The 21,139-nt window shown below is 42.9% G+C and overlaps 1 protein-coding gene across 4 annotated transcripts in view; it reads left to right on the plus strand.

Annotated features, from left to right (window-relative positions):
• The first annotated feature begins 14,465 nt into the window (after nt 1-14,465).
• Nucleotides 14,466-21,139, plus strand: part of LOC136884402 (coiled-coil domain-containing protein 18) — a 246,700-nt gene continuing 240,026 nt past the window's right edge. For all 4 annotated transcript variants that reach the window (XM_068229958.1, XM_068229959.1, XM_068229960.1 and 1 more), the window contains exon 1: nt 14,466-14,657. In XM_068229958.1, coding sequence (XP_068086059.1) covers nt 14,571-14,657 — 87 coding nt within the window. In that variant the 5' untranslated portion in view covers nt 14,466-14,570. The remainder of the gene's footprint in view (nt 14,658-21,139) is intronic.

Here is a 21,139-nt window from a genome sequence, read left to right on the forward strand (position 1 = left end):
CTTCATCATCGTTATCCGGTCGATTAGATTAGGAGTTTGCATTTTCTACTACTTCATTCAAGCCCTTATAAGTATATTCGGTATGAGCATTTTTCGAAAAAAAAAAAAAAAAATCCTGAGGATACTGAAGGAAGGAATAGATTACAGAAAAAATATGGAAGTAAGTTAATTTATCTGGAATTTGAATAAAAAAGGAAACGAATAAATAAACAAGTGATTTTAGGCTGTTTTTCCGGAACTACATTTAGGCCGGATGTGATTTTTTTTTTTTTTTTTTTTTTTTTTTTTTTATAGCTAGCCGAGACTCACAATTTGAAACCTTCCCGGGCCTTTTAGCCCTTCAACTCTTGGGCACAATTGAGGAAATTGCTTAATGTTACGTTTTTCGTGGTATGGGGACCCCCTACTTCGTATGCTAAGATAAGTTTTCAACATTAGAAACAGACTGTGGTTTGATGATGGTGGAGACAGTTATTGTGTTAAGGGTTATGCAACTAGTAAATCATCCCCTCTCACAGCCAGAGGCGAGTTACATAGCTTTTACTGAAAAAAGAAGAAAAGGTAATAATGTTTTTGGTTTTATGTCTCACTAAAAGAAGAAGAATCGCCAATTAATTCGTAACAAGTTGAGCAGAAGAACAGTTTAGAAGTGCCGTCTTGATACAGTTGAGAACGAAGTATGCACAAAGTGACACGTAAATTTTAGTCACTAAATCAAAGTATTTACTTATTATCCAAACAAATAAATCGCTTTATGCCAGACTTTGCCCCAACACAAGTTTTATGCACCCAGGTACGACATTGCAAATATCTGACCATATTTTCCACAGAGTACTTTTATGGAACAAAACCCCCCTAGTACCCCTAGGGGTGTAGTGAGGAGGGAGTGACATTTAAAAATAATTGAAAATGATCTATATTAGCAGTGGCGGCGTTAAAAAGCTCGCCCCCTCCCTCCCCCGCAATAATTGAAAATGATCTATATTAGCAGTGGCGGCGTTAAGAAGCTCGCCCCCCCCCCCAATCCCCGCAATAATTGAAAATGGGCCCCTCGTTTCCTGATAAGGAAAGTTACAAGTTTATTTAGTAGTGCAGGGCTGTACATTATTACAATGAAATGAAATGGAGTATGGGTTTTAGTGCCGAGAATATCCGAGAACAAGTTCGGCTCGCCAGGTGCAAGTCTTTTGATTTGACTTCCGTAGGCGACCTGCGCGTCGTGATGATGAAGCAATGATGATGAAGACAACACATACACCTAGCCCCCGTGCCAGCAAAATAACCAATAATGGCTACAATTCCCGACCCTGCTGGGAATCGAACCCGGGACCCCTGTGACCAAAGGCCAGCACGCTAACCATTTAGCCATGGAGCCGGACATTATTACAATCTACAGCAACGACGATAATAATATGAAATAATGCAAAATTTACTTTTCTAATATTCGAAGGAATTAAAAATACACTTATATGGTACGAACCACACACACACACAAGGAATGCATATTCCAATTATACTAACCAAAACACGCTAACCATCACAATATTAAGACATAATATCGTTCCGAGGACCAAATAATTTACTATCCCCCTCCCCCCTTCCTTTTAAATTACGTCGCACCGACACAGATATGTCTTACGGCGACGACTACTATTGTCAACTCAACCATCCATCGTATGCCTACTTACCTACACTGACCGCCGAGAGTTATAAACAGGCTCGAGCCGGGCTGAGTGGCTCAGACGGTTGAGGCGCTGGCCTTCTGACCCCAACTTGGCAGGTTCGATCCTGGCTCAAAAATAAAACAACGCATAATGAAAAATCTCAATGTAAAAACACCAGTAAAATTGAAAAATTGTAAATTGTAACCAGATTGTACATTTTGAAAAGATCAATAAATACTTGGCCAAGAGGTCGAGACCCCCTCCCAACTCCTTCAACATGGCAAACCTACATCCTTCTCTTCCAATCCCATCAAATCCTCCAACCCTGCCAAATATCCTGGCCAGAGAGAAGGCGTAACCTTCTAGGTGGCCCGCCCCTTCCCTTAGGGAAGGGGAATGTTTTCATTCCCCTTACCGGTAGTATTTGAAGGTGCTGAAATACGTCAGCCTCGTGTCGGTAGATTTACTGGCACGTAACAGAACTCCTGCGGGACTAAATTCCGGCACCTCGGCGTCTCCGAAGACCTTAAAATAGTAGTTAGTGGGACGTAAAGCAAATAGCATTAATTATTAAACAGGCTCGAGACTTCAGCATTTAGAGTTTAGATAAGGAGGATATCTTTGTTATCGCATCTTTGCTGACTACTGAGTTCTCAGAACTGGCTAATTACTTTCAAAAAAAGCCTTGTTGATTGTTGTGAGTGGCAGCAAGGGATGGTTATTATTAGGTTGGGAAACCCACATTCTTTCAGAAATAACTACCGTACTCGTATTGATGAAAGAAGCTCTGCACTACGATGGCCTAAGTTTGGAATAACCCTCTGTAATACAAATAATACTGTGTTGTGTGCTGTAGCTTTATCAATATGTAAAACCACTCTTCAGCTACTGAATTAAGACATAGTCATGGGCCCCTCACAAGCCGTGCCCCGCTCGCGGGGTCTGTGAGGTCCTTACCGTCACTGTATATTAGTGTCGAATCCATAGTTGTCGCGGTCGCTGAGATGAATAGTGGCACTCCATACTCCATTTAAATTCAAGTTCAGCCACCATCGGCATAGGTGTATGAGAAGGGGTAAAAAAGACAATTCCCAAAATGACCGAGATTAGTGTTGAACCCATACTTTTCGGGCTCGCTAGGCTGATTGGTGACAGTACCAATAACACTTCGAATCGCGTGCATCAAATCTATAGTGCGACGCGTAAATACATAAAGTTATCACGTATTTTTATTATTTATTTGAAAGCATCAGCTGCTTCTCAGACAATGTGGGCTGCCACAGGGACAAGTTCCTCGCGAATCAAAATGATCTAAACATACAGCACAAATTCTAAAATTACATCTATACAACTAAACTCCCTGGCACCTTAGCACTATATACCGTAGTCATGGTTTATTTCGTGACTTGCGAGAATTACGTATTACTACTGCCGTTTTGTTAAAACCACAAGTGTTACATTTGCGAGTATAATTAAAGCATATTTTCTTTTTCTGTGGGATTGTAAATCTGTTTGGGTAATACTAGGTAAGTAGAATTGTGGCATGTTCCAATAAGGTATGTAGAATGACGAACGCAGCACTTGATTAATTACGGCCTTACTTCGTCCAGTACTTACGTATAGAATTCGATTAGGATGTCTGAGAAGCAAGACAACTCAGCAAGAACTCCTCCGGAAAGGAAGCCAACATTACCTCCTCTATAGCGATCAGTTCAGTTCAAATGGAAGGAAATTTCGTTATCACCCTACCTTAACCTTGTCTTGTGACGACTTTGGTACGGTTTGCAGTTTTTTTTTTTCTACGGGCTTTACGTCGCACCGACACAGATAGGTCTTATGGCGACGAGGTTTTTGCAGAATTAGCCTTTGTGTATTCTTATTGACTTACATCATATTATGTACATCTAATATATTTGCTTGTGTCCGCCTCTGTAGTGTAGTGGTTAGTGTGATTAGCTGCCAACCCCCGAGGCCCGGGTTCGATTCCCGGCTCTGCCACGAAATTTGAAAAAGTGGTACGAGGGCTGGAACGGTGTCCACTCAGCCTCGGGAGGTCAACTGAGTAGAGGTGGGTTCGATTCCCTCCTCAGCCATCCTCGAAGTGGTTTTCCGTTGTTTCCCACTTCTCCTCCAGGCAAATGCCGGGATGGCACCTAACTTAAGGCCCCGGTTGCTTCCTTCTCTCTTCCTTGTCTGTCCCTTCCAATCTTCCCATCCGCCGACAAGGCCCCTGTTCAGTATAGCAGGTGAAGCCTCATGGGCGAGGTACTGGTTTCCCCGACCCAATGTCTCACGCTCCAGGACACTGCCGTTGAGGCGGTAGAGGTGGGATCCCTCGCTGAGCCCGAGGGAAAAACCAACCCTGGAGGATAAACAGATGAAGAAGAAGAAGAATATATTTGCTTGCGTGTATTATTGGATTCTCTTCAGTCCGACAAGTAACAGCAAATGTCAAGAAGGGAGCTGAACTATTTACAAAAGACAAACGCCGAAGAATATGGTTATAGTAATGCGTATATCGAAATAAAGGCAATATTAAAAAAATAAAGGCAAATATGAAAATGAAAATCCACACCCTGTTTCCAGTCATTCGACCGGGTCAGGAATGGAATGAAGCCCCCATCTAGCGGCGAAGATAGGAATTGTGCCGGCAGCCGAAGCCTGTCGCACTCCTCTGGGGCTATGATGACTGAGAGATGAAATGAAATGATATTGGAGGGTGTTGCTGGAATGAAATATGACAGGAAAAACCGGAGTACCCGGAGAAAAACCTGTCCCGCCTCCGCTTTGTCCAGCACAAATCTCATATGGAGTGACCGGGATTTGAACCACGGAACCCAGCGGTGAGATGCCGGCGCGCTGCCGCCTGAGGCTCGGAAGCTCCAAAGGCAAATATAATGATAAAATATATATAACAATATATAGATACATTGAGTGAGGGTGAGAGTGTGTGTGTGTATCTCCTCAGCTCCTCATTAAGCTTGAAAACCAACTTAATTATGAATATCTTGGTGGATTCATTTATTATCATTTTCTTTGAGTAAGGGAAACTCCAATATTGATACTTACGTTGAGGTAAGTTTGTTCAAGGTTACGTCTCGTGATTTCGATATGTAACTAGTCAAGTTGGCAGCAGTGATGAGCCATTAAAGAAAAGTGAATAGGGCGGTGATATTTGCCTTTTAGTGTATATCCTTACGTAACGAGTGCTATACACAATATCAGTCAACGCCACAATAAAAATATCTACAAAAAATCATTTCACATAGAATAATTAACAGGTAATGAAATGAAATTGCGTATGGCTTTTAGTGTCGGGAGTGACCGAGGGCGCGTTTGGCTCGCCAGGTACAGGTCCTTTGATTTGACTCCCGTAGGCGACCTGCCCTCTCTAAAGAACCAGAGAAACAATGAAATAGCATTTGGTCCTTGTTTCATTGACGGTGAAATCCTAACATTCATCTCCCCGCGGTAGAGAGGTGGCAACGACTGCAGCAGGCGGCTAACGAATGAAGGGGCCGATTATCTCCCGGTATAAGGAGATCCCCTATACTAAGTGCCAACAGTCTCTTTGAGAGTGGATGAGCGGGTATGGGTAAGGGCACTCTATTGTCCTGGGGACAAGAAATTGTTCCCAAAGGCGGAGGAACCAGTTTCGTCAACGGCATTAGGATGCAGAAGGCAACGGGAAACCACTGCATTAAAGATCCTGAGAGATATTCCAATAAATCCACATGGTATGGCTGCAACGTCAAGATCGGAGCTGGCCGTGTGGATCGTCTACCTCCGTTTGGAGACGACGTCTTAAGAAGAAGAAGGCGACCTGCGCATCGTGATGAGGATGAAATGATGAAAAAGACGACACATACACCCAGCTCCCATGCCATTGGAATTAACCAATGATGGTTAAAATTTCCGGGAATCGAACCCGGGATCCTGTGACCCAAGACCAGCCCGCAAACCCTTAGCCACAGAGCCGGACATTAACAGGCATGACAAATCCTAGAAGTAAACCTTCAAAAAAGTATCTGGGCAGCGCATGGAGGGATTTCATTTCAAGACACGTTATTTGATCTATTTATAACGAATGTTGCCGAACAGCACAAGTCCTCTAGTTTTGATTTTAACGTCCGGTCTGCCCTTTTTTTAAGTTAATCTTCATAGCGTTACCGTGTGGGTGTCGGCTTCAAGGCACACCGCCCTTTTATTTCACGGACTGTTATCAACTGAATGTGTTAAGCCTCATTAAGTTTTCTGATAACACGTCAGTGATCTATGAAGGTCAGTAACTCCAGCTGGTAAGCGTACAATGAGGTGACCTCACGCCCAGGGGAGAAGAGTCGTGTGGGCGTTAAAGAACGTGGGTTCCTAGTGAAAATATACATTATTATTATTATTATTATTATTATTATTATTATTATTATTATTATTATTATTATTATTATTGGGAGCCTCTGTGGCTCAGGTTGCAGCGCGCCGGCCTCTCACCGCTGGGTTCCGTGGTTCAAATCTCGGTCACTCCATGTGAGATTTGTGATGGACAAAGCGGAGACAGGACAGGTTTTTCTCCGGGTACTCCGGTTTTTCCTGTCATCTTTCATTCCAGAAACACTCCCCATTATCATTTCATTTCACCTGTCATTTTTCGTTGCCCCAGCGGAGTGCGACAGGCTTCGGCGGCCGGCACATTTCCTATCCTGGCCGCTAGATGGGGGCTTCATTCATTCCTGACCCGGTCGAATGACTGGAAACAGGCTGTGGATTTTCATTATTATTATTATTATTATTATTATTATTATTATTATTATTATTATTATTATTATTATTATCTAAGGATCAGATGTTCAACTTTTCCGCTTAGAGAGGGACTTGATGTTTGTCCAGTACTCGCTCATTCACTAGCTATGTTTCTCCCTTCTCTCCTTTGTTCCTTTGTTCAGATGACCGAGCTCGATAGCTGCAGTCGCTTAAGTGCGGTCAGTATCCAGTAATCGGAAGATAGTGGGTTCGAGCCCCACTGTCGGCAGCCCTGAAGATGGTTTTCCATGGTTTCCCATTTTCACACCAGGCAAATGCCGGGGCTGTACCTTAATTAACGTCACGACCGCTTCCTTCCACTTCCTAGGCCTTTCCTATCCCATCGTCGCCATAAGACATATCTGTGTCGGTGCGACGTAAAGCAAATAGCTATAAAAAAAAAAAAAAAAATTGTTCAGATGAGTGCTGGTGGTGATTATTGTTTTAAGAGGAAGTATAACTAGGGAACGATCCTCTATACAACACTGATCAGAGGGAAAAGAATGGAAGCGATCCGACGCATCGAAAAATGAAGGTACTGGTCAGAGGAAGACAAGGGCCTCAAAGGGCATGAAAATGAAAGACTCCCTAGGCCTCGAGTGCTCTAATACCACCGGGGTCGGAAAAGAACAAGAGTTGACCAAGGGAGGTCGGATAGGATAGATGAAAGTGAGGAGCCTGGCACAAGTAAGTAGAAGCAATTCCATGATAAGCTAAGGGTCCCGTGGACGCCAAACCACGCTCCCAAGTTAAGAGGCCCTAGGGCCTGTTACGACAGGCAGTGGCTAGCGTGGATTTATTGCTTTGAATTGACATTCGGTCCGAAGGACCATGCTGCCAGCTCTCTGGAAACGTTAAGGAGTCTATGGAGCCTATTATGGTACTGGGCTGTATTCCACGGTGAAGGGAGATGGTGATACTGACGATTGAGGATAGTTTCGACAAAACTAACAGGCTGAACTTTTCACAAGTTGAGGTTGGCCTCGATTAAAAAATGAACTATGTGACGGTTTATTTTGGTATCAGAATTTAAAAGGCAGGGAGCTGAAGTTGGTGGGGTATGTGAAATTTTGTGAGCGCTTGGTACACATTTTCTTGCTGTGGTGAGTATTCTCTACCAGCCAATATTAGCTGATTCAAACCTGGACGTGATGGACAGTTGGGCGATTCAATAACACTGATTCCGTGTAAATGGCTTGGATAGCCCGAGTCTCATCCTAATGATGGAAGTGAGGTGTCTTCGATTAAGGAATAAAGACGGAAACCGTTGTTTACGTGGGATGATAGGTTGAGTGCTTGCGCAGTGTTTACCTTTCGTACGTCCGACTCGTTGGCTGTACGGTCAGCGTACTGGCCTTCGGTTCAGAGGGTCCCGGGTTCGATTCCCGGCCGGGTCGGGGATTTTAACCCTAATTGGCACGGGGCTGGGTGTATGTGTTGTCTTCATCATCATTTCATACTCATCACGACGCGCAGGTCGCCTACAGACGTCAAATAGAAAGACCTGCACCTGGCGAGCCGAACCCGTCCTGGGATATCCCGACACTAAAACCCATACGAAATTTCATTACCTTTCGTACGTTTGTCTACTCCTTGTATGCTCCATTTGCTGTTGTTCGGTAGAAGTCTGGCAATTGTATTCCTTGAAACATGCCTTGCAATATTCCTTTCTTTGCTAACTCATCCACCATTTCATTATTTAAAATGCCAACATGACTTTTGATTCATAATAAATGGATTGCTATTATCTGTGTTGCTTCGAACATTTATTTTAGTATGTCTGTTATATGCTTAATCGTAGGACTGCTCCAGCGAGGTCTTTCAAGTTTCTGAAGTACACTTTCAGAATTGATGAGAATCAAAATTCTTTTGAAGTGTTGCACGCTGTAAATAACAGGAGTTTAATTTTGGGTCGGAGAGCTATTAAAGGGAGCAAGAGAGAAACTTTTCTTAACAAACGATCCCTTTCAGGGGTTTAAAAAAATTCCAGTATTATTGGTGCGCGCTATGCCGCTAGGCATGCTGGGAATCAGAACAACGAAAATGGCGTCGTCCTCATGACCGAGGGATGTTATGTGTGTATTAATTTGCTAAGAATGAGTCGCATCCCTGCCTGTATTCAGGGGGTTCTGTAGAGTGCCACAATAAAATGAAGGGTAAAACTTGTCATAACCCCACCAGTTCAGGAACCGCTGTTTAATGTTCATTTGTCATTGGGGATGATAGTAAGTTCTTGGCAACTGGTACCAACTGATGTGACGTAAGTAGTTCCTGGCACAAACTTAACTTAGTTCCTATTCCTAGTACCTAATTTGATCAGGCTGGTTAATTTATTTGTAGTTAGTTGCTACGGTCATAAATAAATTCTTCGTTGTTATGATAATCAACAAGGTACCGGTATTGTTAAACATGGATGTTGTTCCGTGCTGAGGTTGCTATGTCAAAATTACTGATTTTAGGCTAATGATTTCAAGAGTATAAGTTTGGAGATTTGTTGTCGTTTTATGTTAACTACAGCCTGATACTAGGGAATAGCATCAAACTCAGTGTTCGGCGAGGGAACGCGAATTATTCTTTAGATGCTGTCCAATAAGGTAGGTATGCTAAACTTTGATATAAACCTTCCTTCCCTCCTTCTATGTACGTTAAACTTTGTTTATGTGTGTGTATAAAATAATTTTTCAGCATTCGTCTACCCTGGACCATTAGTGTTACTTTTCAGAAAAATATGCCTAGCCATGGAACAATCACAGATATTTTCATTCCCCTGTAAAAAAAAGATGTGAAAATTACTTTCATTAATTCCCCTCGTATCAATTATAAGACTGACATCAGCGCAATCTGTACTTTACAGTGGTCAAATTTTACAATAATCAGCACGCTTCCTTTCCCCTGGACAACACATTATGGCTAGCCTTGGACCATTACTGCTATTACTGTATTATTATAATTTGTCCAATAGGGGCTAGTGACAAAATCATTTTACTGGATAGGTTAGGTCCGGCTAGTGGCAAACCCATTGGACTGTGATCAAGGAAAGGGGGTCTGGGGGCGTAAGCCCCCAGGTTAGGGCTGCGAAGCGGCTTTCGGCCTCTTGACATCAGCATAATGTGGGCTACACCTTACTGTGTCCTCTTTCACGTTACCATCAGATCTGGACCAGTTACAATTGCTACTGCTTCTCTTGTATACATATAATTCTGTTTCCATTATTTGGGTCGTATGAATTTCAAGAGTGAAAACAGCGCTATCTATGCTTTACAGTGGCGAGATCTGTAATTACTGTATAGCTAGTTCTGAACCATTTAAACATGTTATGTGATTTTGTCATTGATATGAAATCATGGGTAGAGGTATTCCAAGAGTGACAACAGCACAATCTATGCTTTACAGTGGCGAGATCTGTAATTACTGTATCGCTAGTTCTGAAACATTTAAATATGCTATTATTTGTCTTTGCCATTGATATTAAATAATGGAGGTATTCCAAGAGTGACAACAACGCAATCTATGTTTTACAGTGGCGAGATCTGCAATTACTGAGTTCTGAACCGTTCAAACATTTGTCTTTGTCATTGATATTAAACCATGAGTGGAGGTAATCCAAGAGTGACAACAACGCAATCTACGCTTTACAGTGGCGAGATCCGTAATTACTGTATCGCTATCTCTCAACTATTTAAAAGGGTTCTTATATGTCTTTGTTACTGATATTAAATCACGGCTGGCGGTGGCACGAATGGACTCTGCCATTGGCTGAAGATTTTCCCTATGAAACGTCACTCATAATTCAAGACAGCGAGATATTATTATTCTTATTATTTTTATATGCTTATTCTTTCCATTCCTCCTCTGGACTACAACGATGATTAGTGTGTCGGTAACATTGCCTCATCGTTTTAGGTCTTTTTATACCGCCTAAGTTGGTCATAACTTCTCGCTGTCTTGAGTTACGGGAGCGACGTTGAATTATCCTAATCTTCAACCAGTGGCAGAGTCCATTCGCGCCACCGCCAGTCATAACTATTATGCTATTTATACTGGTGAGGGTTATGAAAAGTTTTACCAAATGAAAAAAAAATGGCAGTGCACGAGGAGATTACAAGCGAAATATATCAAGGAAGTGGACAGCATTAATGTTTATTACCGTACAATAGCCTACAAGTAAACTCTATCAACAGTGCTCGATTTATGACGATCTTCTCGTATTTTTCTTCTTTCTTCGTTATCCCCAATTAAAGAGCGCGTGTGAACTTGTTTGAACATCTTCTCCCAAAATCACTTCATGAATTTGCTGTCCGGTCTTCTGTCCGCTGTCTCCCAGTGGTCTTTTTGGCCTTTTCCACAAGTGTGTGATTTACAATCAAAATTTCAAAGACTTTAGGATTTTTTAAGGTATCCTTTGCAGCGTTTATTGCTTGTAAATCCTGCCTAATTTCTTCCACCCAGTTGATCTTGACCTTCTTTCAGTGGATTAAAGTTAATCATTTTTAGTAAATCTATTATTGTCCATGCTAAAGATGTGACATAGAATTCCAAGCGTTTCCTACGTCCGGCATCAGTAAACTTATCTGTTGCTGTGTGACAGATCTGTAGTTTTTCTTTTAATCCATATACCGTTTACCACTGGCGGTAATAAGGGGGGAGGGGGTAAGGGTGTCGGTCGCCCCAACCCCGCCCGAATTTGTGGAGAAAACATTACATCATTATTCTATTTTAGCCACCTGAAACTATATTTCTAGGAATTATTAAAAAAAGCGATTTGTACAAGCCCTGTTGTTTTATCAGCTAATTCGTCCCCTTTTTTTAACAAACCCACGTACTTTTTGCTGTCTGTAAAACAATTGTCCTCCACTATCTTTCGTGGGTGGGTGCGGTAGAATAACACCCACGGTATCCCCTGCCTGTCGAAAGAGGTGACTAAAAGAGGTCCCAGGGGCTCTGAACTTTGGAGCGTGGGTTGGTGACCACGGGGACCTTAGCTGATCCTGGCATTGCATCCACTTACTTGTGCCAGGCATCTCACTTTCATCTATCCTATCAGACCTCCCTTGGTCAACTCTTGGTTTTTTTTCCGATCCGCGACGGTATTAGAGCCCTAGAGGCCTAGGGAGTCTTTCATTTTCACGCCCTTCGTGGCCCTTGCTTTTGTTTGACCGTTACCTTCATTTTTCGAAGTATGGGATCCCTTCCATTATTTCCGTCTGATTAGCGTTAGACTATATAGAGGATGGTTGCCTAGTTGTACTTTCTCTTAAAACAATAATCACCAGCAAACCCCCCACTTCTAATTCCCAGCCGCCACTACTTGCGTTTACATGAGTGGGACCATATATTTTCCTAAGAATTTTTCGTTCATGCTTTCCAATTTCATCCATTTTAGAGTGGCCTCTAGTCAGTGGCGGCGCGTGGATGAAACGTCTGGGGGGTTCACTGCTGTGGAAATTAACATGTTCAGATTTACTGTTACTTGATATTTACACAGATGTAAAATTGCTTGATTGGCAACGCGACTTTCCTTTGCAGGCACACAGCTTCAGCTCGAATAAGTTACCAAACAATGAAGAATGAAAGACAGAGAATATGAGGTGCAATTACTTTAAGCTGATCCAATTTCCTCTGATTTTGAAGAGTTGCTTGCGTAGGAATAACTGCTTCAAGAGTGTGTTAGACAGACTACTTTTATTTGTGTGTTGACGTACTTTGCTGTTTACTTTTCATAAAACGCGTATTACTAATGAAAAGTTTAATGAATTGTACAAACTTTGGCTACGCACGCCTGTGGATGCTATACAACCCGTAATTACCAAAATATTCTGGCTCATTGCTGTTAATTACCTCAGAATCGTAAAAACATGAAATTAAAATCCCTTCAAAACCCACCACTTACAGTAAATTTTAACCACGAGCTGTGACAGTGCTTCGGCTAATTTCGGGGTTGCTCGTATCTATCGCTTGTCCAGTTGCCAGCGATTCCTCGGCTATGTTTTCCTTGCTTCTCACAGCCCCTCGCCTTGCGCACCCTTCTTACGTCCCACAGCCCTGCGCCCGCGATCCTGAAATTGAACCTCTTCGCTGGTTCCGGAGAGGAACCAGTGTTGTGTCAAAAATATCGCTACGTGCGCGAATAGGCCTATAATGAGGTAATTAAAGGAATAGGCTCTTGATAAACCATTTTACTATAAGTAATCTACCGTATTTCTAGGGGGTTCACTGAACCACTGAACATATAATTAAGGTACAGCCCCAGCATGTCTCCCGGATGCAAGCTCACAGCTACGCGCTCCTAACCGCAGGCCAACTCATCCGGTTGTTTTATTATTACGAATATTATTACAATAATTATTATTAAATTGCTGATATGTTTTCATGTAATAAGACGAATTTTACTATGCATTGCTATCATTTTTACTCAGTTCGTGAGAGTAAATGCGGTATAACGTAACACCTGCAAATTATGTTCTGGCTGTAAATACATGGCACACTTGTGAGCAGTTTCATTTATTTTTGGACTGCTGAGAACACTTCCATCTACACGGTAGAGGGGGATGACAGCCTCAAGCGAACCTTCGTCTGGGAAACCCTCTATGGCGTCCTTTGACCTTCATCCACAAAGTACTGTGGTCAGTGGCGTATGCTGGGATTAAGACATGGGCTACCACTAGACTTAGGTTATCACTTTTCGATGGTTGATTTAGTGAACGTCAAGCCTTCAGCGTTTTGAGCTGCAGCCGGTAGCCAACGGAGAAGCCTGCTGTGTTGACAATGCTTCTTGACAGGCTACTGCCCCTGCCTCTGCTACTGCCAATGCTCAACCCCTGATCAGTGGAGATGGTAACCTAAGGTTTAGCAAATAAAAGTCTGGCTTTGTGGCTAAATGGATAGAACGTTTGCCTTTGGTTCGATGGTCCCAGTTAAGTTTCCAGAATCAAACCCCTCATACTGTTAATCCACTGGCTTGGGGACTGGATGTTTATGACATTTCGCCATTCATTTTATTCCCATTAGGTCAACACCAAGCCTGTACAGATTCCATGCCCCATTATTATTATTATTATTATTATTATTATTATTATTATTATTATTATTATTATTATTATTATTATTATTTTACAGCGGTCGAATCCATCGTTCACTGGTTAATTAGCTTCCTCGGGAGATAAGTGGTGGTGTCCGACCCATGATCACGGGTTCGATTTCAACCAACAAAGGAAAACACTAAACCTGAAAGATGGCATTTCATTTTAGCAGATCTACCAATAAAACTAAAACTATATTGCTCCTCTAACAGCAACCCTGCAGTCTCTTCCTAGAAGGTGTAGAAGTAAACGGGAGTGAGGAATGCCTGCACTCACTTATCTACATCATTAAGTCAGAAGTATGAGGTGAGGAAGTATATACGATGAGTAAAGCATGGTTGATAGTTAGCAGTGGCGATCTGACGGACCGAAGTCTAGAACAGCTATCCTCCGCCGGTCCCCGCTCCTAACGATATCCAGCCGCAAGTCGCGTGTGGCGAGTCGTTGGGAGAGGGGCGAGGGGCGAGTCTGGGCTGCAATGTCGGTCTCCGAAGCCTTGCTCTCAGAAATATGTGCGACGTTTTTTCTCTCTACTTTCAAGTTTTGTAAATGGAACAATGTTTCAGATGCTTACATTATAATGTGCTTTAGACTTCCATAATTCTCAGTTGAGATTTGGGCTTCACTGATAGCCTTGGTAGCCCTCAGTATACGCCACTGACTGTGGTGGTCATTGTGGATGTCCATCTTTACGCTTGGCTTCGGCTTCCGTAACCTCATACTGCTACAATATAAGCATGCAGAGTGGGTAATACACGTGCTGGGGCTAGGTAAACAAACTAGGGGGGTTGTAGCCCCCAGGTGGTGCGGAGAACAGAAGACGAGCTCGCGAAATGTGAAGCGTGGTGGGGAGGAGATGGTGTAGCCTTGGCGTGGTGGACCCGTTGTCCTTGGTCAGTCTGAGCTAAGACAGCTAGCAGTGTAGCAGCAGCAGCACGCGGAGTGTGTAGTGTTGTTATGTGTGAAGTGATGTGCAGTAAGAGCCGGTGTGAGAACCCGCAGGAACCATGGGGGTGCAGCCGAGACTAGCATGGGCACTGCCTACTGGATCCTCACCACCACCTTATTGGTCGCCATGGCTTCACTCATCATCACCCTCAACCACCTGTCTCACAAGGTAACGTAAAATAAACATATTGTATGTATATGAGTCTTTGAGGCAGAAGAATGCCAACTTTCGATGTGTTAGATCACGAATTTCATTCTAGTGATAACGTATTAACGGAATGATGGCGCTTGGGAGAGGGCGCAAAGTTCGCCGTAGTGTAATAAGGTAGCATTGCTGTTCTATCAAGAAATAACATTTTAATGGTAATTTATTTACTTTTTAATTGTAATTAATTGAAATGATCGATTCTGGAATATATAGTATTTTTTCGAATCTATTCTAGGAAATCTGTGCTGTAGTGGTTAGTGTGATTAGCTGTCAACCCCCGGAGGCCCGGGTTGAATTCCCGGCTTTGACACGAAATTTGAAAAGTGGTACAAGGACTGGAATGGAGTCCACTCAGCCTCGGGAAATCAGCTGAGTAGAGGGGTTTCGATTCCCACCTCAGCCATCATGAAGTGGTTTTATTGGTTCCCATTTCTTCTCCAGGAAAATGCTGGGATCGTACATAACGCCACAGCCGCTTCCTTCCCTATTCCTCCAAATCTTTCCATCCCCCACAAGGCCCCTGTTCAGCACAGCAGGTGCGCCCGCCTGGGAGAGGTACTGATCGTCCATCACAGTTGTATCCCCGACCAAATATCTCACGCTCCAGGATACTGCCCTTCAGGCGATAGAACTTGGATCCTTCTATGAGTTCGGGGGAGAAATACATATATAATACAAGTTGCTTTATGCCGCACCGACACAGATAGATATTATGGCAACGATGGGATAGAAAAAGGCTAGGAGTTGGAAGGAAGCGGCTGTGGCCTTGATTAAGGTACAGCCCAGCATTTGCCTGGTGTGAAAATGGGATATTAAAGGAAAACCATCTTTAGGGCTTCTGACAGTAGGGTTCGAACCCACTATCTCCCGAATGCAAACTGAGTCAACCCGTGGAGTCACTTGCTCGATGTACCAGGTTTAACCCTCTCGTTCCTACTATCATAATATCACGTCATTGGTTTCATCTCATAAAGTCCTCTGATGAGCTTGACGTCAGGAAGGGCATCCGGTCGTAAAAACTCGCTACGAAGTTTCATCTCACTTCATATCCGACCCCATAATAGAGAAACGAAACTAGGAAATACTTAATAGTCTGCGCTGTTGGAGTATGACAAGACAGGTTGAGACGTACAGTAGTTGGAGGATATTGAAGCTGGAATGCAATTTACCACAGTATTATTGTTCACTTAACTCAATGACTTGCATTGTGGTGATGGTGGTTATTGTTTTAAGAGGAAGTATAATTGGGCAACCATCCTCTATATAATACTAATCGGAAGGAAAATGGAAGAGATGCAGTCTTCGAAAAATTAAGGTATTGGCAAATGAAAGGAATGGCCAGGGAGGGTGAGAAAGTGAAAAACTCCCTAGACATCGACACCTAATACCGTTGGGGTCGGAAAAGAACAAGAGTTGACCAAGGGACGTCGATATTTAGACGAAAGTGAGGAGTCTGAGTCAAATAAGTGGGAACAACATCAGACTCAAATTAGGGGCCCCCGTTTTATTTGTCTTGTACTACAGGCAGAGGCTAATGTGAATATACCATATTTACGCGAATAATCCCCGCACCGTGACTTTAAGAAGGCTCATTCTGAAAAAAATTGAGTGCCAACATTGACGTAAATAAAACCCGCACCCCAATTTCGTGCCTCAAATTAAAAAAAAAAAGAAACTGTTTGGGGATTATTCGCGAAAATACGGCATTATTCTGACCCCACCCACAGGGAGAAGAGAGATGCTGGTGGGAGAATCGTATAGTATGTAATTTTTATAGTGCGGTTTAGTATGGAAAGTGTTTATAATATTATTCTGTATACGGCGTTATACATCCTATCCACCTTAAGTTAGGAACACAAGTTTGTGGTCGGTAGAATAACACTCACGGTATCCCCTGCCTGTCTTAAGATGCGACTAAAAGGGACCAGGGGCTCTTAGATTGGGAGCGTGGGTTGGCGACCTGGGACCTGACATTGCTTCCACTTGTGTCAAGCTCCTCACTTTCATCCATCCTATTCGACCTCACTTGGTCAACTCATGTTCTCTTCCCAACCCGACGGTATTAGGTTCCGACGTCAAGGGAGTCTCATTTTCATGCCCTTCGTGTCCCTTGTATTTCTTTGGCCCATACCGGTACCTTCATCTTTCAAAGTGTCGGATCCCTTCCATTCTCTCTCTCTCTCTCTCTCTCTCTCTCTCTCTCCGATTGGTGTTCATAGAGGATTGTTGCCTAGTTGTACTTCCTCTTAAAACAATAATCACCACCACCTCGGCAATAATCCACCGCAACATTGTTAGCATGCTAGGTACTGCTTTCCGGGCAGCTTATATGTAGTGGTTGTGAGACGTGACGTAAGAAATCTTTCAGCTCTTCATTATAACTGAAGAATAAAGTGTTGGTGTATGGTAAACAGTGGGAGGTGCCGTTAAAGGTGGAATACTGTATTTAAATTTCATGACCTCATTGTACTTGAAATAAACTTTTAACATATTAGGTCGTGTTGAGTACATATAGTACATGGTGGTGGTGGTGATTATTGTTTTAAGAGGAAGTACAACTGGGCAACCATTCTCTTTTAACACTAGGACTAATCAGACAAAAACAAATCGAAGGGATCCGACACTTCGAAAAATGAAGGTATCGACCAAAGAAAGACAAGGGCCACGAAGGGCGTCAAAATAAAATACTCTCCAGGTCTTAATACCTACATACCGCGGGGATCGGAAAAGAGTTGACCAAGGGAGGTCTGATAGGATAGATGAAAGTGAGGAGCCTGACACAAATAAGTGGAAGCAATGCGAGGACTCAGCTAGAGGAACCCCGATCGCTAACCCATTCACCCCAGTTGAGAGCCCCTGGCCCCCCTTTTAGTCTCCTCTTACGACAGGCAGAGGATACCGTTCCGTTCCCACCCATAGAGGAGACAGGATTAAATCTATAAATCTACGTCCAAATAATAAAAATACAAAAATACGCTTATTGTACGAGAGAATTTAAAGACATATTTCTCTTTTAGCTTTATATTGTTCCTCACATTGTTTGTGTTTCTGGAGCGTCCGCGGCTCAGGCGGCAGCCCGCTGGCCTCTCACAGCTGGGTTCCTTTGTTCAAATCCCGGTCGCTCCACGTGACATTTGTGCTGGACAAAGCAGAGGCGGGACAATTTTTTCTCCGGGTACTCCGGTTTTCCCTGTCATCGTTCATTCCAGCAACACTCTCCAATATCATTTCATCTGTCAGTCGTTAGTCGTAGCCTAGAGGAGTGCGACAGGCTTCGGCAGCCAGCACAGTTTCTATCCTCGTCGCTAGATGGGGTCTCACTCATTCCATTTCTGACCCTGTCGAATGACAAGAAACAGGCAGTGGATTTTAATTTTCATTTGTGATTCTAGTTTCTGTATCGTTCTAGAAAGATATTCGTGTCAACCTTTGCGAAAAGCTAATGATAATGTCTTTCAATAAATGAAACTCAAATATTGATAACGATAGCCGCAGCATCTTTGACGACCAAGGCCTACGGTAACGACTAATGTCACTCGTTTTGTCGCGTTACATAAAACACGAATTTTCAGATGACCTCCAGCTATGACATATTCATGTAAAAATCCCACAATTCTAGCCCTTGAGGCACAAACTCAATGTTGAAAACATCCTAAGGATGTGAGCTACGAATTTTAGGTAAATAAAATATAATAAGGAGCCTCCGTGGCTCAGACGGCAGCGCGTCGGCCTCTCACCGCTGGATACCGTGGTTCAAATCCCGATCACTCCATGTGAAATTTGTGCTGGACAAAGCGGAGGCGGGACAGGTTTTTTTCTCCGGGTACTCCGGTTTTCCCTGTCATCTTTCATTAAAGCAACACTCTCCATTCTCATTTCATAGAATCTATCAGGCATTAATAAATCACTTTGGGAGTGGCGACCCCATCGTGCTACTAGCCTATATATGATTCATTCATTACATTCCTCACCCGGTCATTGACTGGAAAACAGGTTGTAGGTTTTCATTTTCAAAATATAATAAAGTATGAGAATATGTTATTTATTTATTTATTCGTAGATATTACAGACCTTTTCTTAATCATCGTTATCCGATTGATTAGATGAGCAGTTTGCCTTTTTCACCACTACGAGCGCTTTTTTGTGCTATTTGCTTTACTTCGCACCGACACAGATATAGGTCTTATGGCGACGATGGGACAGGAAGTGGCTAAGAGTGGGAAGGAAGCGGCCGTGGCCTTAATTAAGGTACAGCCCCAGCACTTGCCTGGTGTGAAAATGGGAAACCACGGAAAACCATCTTCAGGGCTGCCGACAGTGGGGTTCGAACCCAATATCTCCCGAATACTGGATACTGGCCGCACTTGAGTGCTTTCTTAAAATGCTATTTATTCGGGGTGTCGACCTACTACGAGCGCTAATGTGAGTCGCTGCAGAGTTTCACTGAAACCCTTATAACTACATTCGGTGTGCACATTCAAAAATAAATAAATAAATAAATAAATAAATAAATAAATAAATAAATAAATAACAAGGTGCCTGAGTGTACTGAACCAACGGGCACATTATAGAAGGAATTATGTAAATAAGTTAATTTTGATAGGATTTGAATAAAAAAGAAAACAAGTTAAGAAACAAGTGATATTAGGCTCTTTTTCTGGAGCTGCTTTAGGCAAGAAGTGATTTTCGAATTTTTTTAGTTAGACAGAGCTGTCCAAGACTCACAATTTGAAATATTTCCGGAACTTTTAGCCCTTCAACTTTCGGCACAATTCAGGAAATTGCTTAATTTTACGTTTTTCTTACCCTGCAAGAAATGTTTCCAACATTAAATATATTTTTAGGTTGACCTAGTAACCAAAATTGACCAACAAAGCGTCTGCCCCTCAGCCCGAAGGCCTGCAGATTACGAGGTGTCGTATGGACGGCATGACGAATCCTCTCGGCCGTTTTTCACGGCTTTCTAGACAGGGGTCGTTACCTCACCGTCAGATAGCTCCTCAGTTGTAATCACGTAGGCAGAATGGACCTCGAACCAGGTAAAAATCAAGGACCTAATCGAGAATCGAACCTTGGACCTCTGGATAAGGGGCAGGCATATTATCTCTACATCGTGGGTGGTCTAGTAACACATGAAAAAAATTACCACCGCGCTGAAAAATGGAGGAATTTGCGTTTTTAGGACGTAACCTATAGATATACAGCTATCTAGAGTTAACATTTCTTCAACTAAAACAACGCCCCGTTTTGTGAATCCACAGCGTTAAGGAAGATGTTAAAGAATTGTTGCTGCAAAATGAATTTACGAGTTTTGGTGCAGTTCCGAGACGCGCCGCTTCTTTGCTATGTACCTACAGCTCGTATATCAAGTTAGAGGTCGATAAGTTTCCACCTGTAGGGACGAGATCTTTGAACATAAGTATCGCTACATTTAATTTCATGGCCCCCTTATGCGTGCCGTCTAGCGTCGTTAAAAACCAAACCGGTTGCTATGGAACTGAATGAATCTCGTTGCCTCATTTGCATAACTTAGACTGACTTTCATTTAATCAGACATAACCAAATGTTAGGTTTATGACGATTTATACTGTATTTCAAGATTATTGCAATTACTGTTCAAGGACTTACGGTTTTTCTCTCTCATTCATCCTCTTTTTCAATGACGTTATTACAAAGATGTTGGAAAAATACAGTACATGTACAATAACCACTCTCATTCAAGATCAGCTCTAGGAAATTAAGATTATACAGGGTGATCCATAAGTCACTGCACGAACTTTGTGGGTGTAATGGAAAATTGCTGTATTTCTGAGTTACGCAATAAACAAAAATACACTCTTCCCACCGAGCTCGATAGCTGCAGTCGCTTAAGTGCGGCCAGTATCCAGTATTCGGGAGATAGTAGGTTCGAACCCCACTGTCGGCAGCCCTGAAAATGGTTTTCCGTGGTTTCCCATTTTCACACCAGGCAAATGCTGGGGCTGTACCTTAATTAAGGTCACGGCCGCTTCCTTCCCACTCCTAGCCCTTCCCTGTCCCATCGTCACTATAAGATCTATCTGTGTCGGTCCGACGTAAAGCCACTAGCAAAGAAACCCACTCTTCCCAGAGTTTTTTTTTTAATTTAGGGGACACAATTTCTACTCAGTGGTGGCCGGCCCGTAAGGTCACAGAGTCTCGTCCCCTCCCAACATCGTTATTGTTTGGGTCCTCAGTCCATAGACTGGTTTGATGCAGCCCTTCATGGTATCCTATCCTGTGCTAACCTTTTCATTTCTGCTATGTAATTATACCTTAGTCTACCCCTGCCGTTCTTACCGCCTACACTTCCGTCAAAAACTTCCCCTGAACAGCATAGCAGGTGAAGCCGCCTGGGCGAGATACTGGTCCTCCTTCCCAGTTTCACCCCCTACCCAAAATCTGACGCTCCAGGACAGTGCCCC

The sequence above is a fragment of the Anabrus simplex genome, chromosome 12, assembly GCF_040414725.1.
Source record: "Anabrus simplex isolate iqAnaSimp1 chromosome 12, ASM4041472v1, whole genome shotgun sequence".
NCBI lineage: Eukaryota > Metazoa > Arthropoda > Insecta > Orthoptera > Tettigoniidae > Anabrus > Anabrus simplex.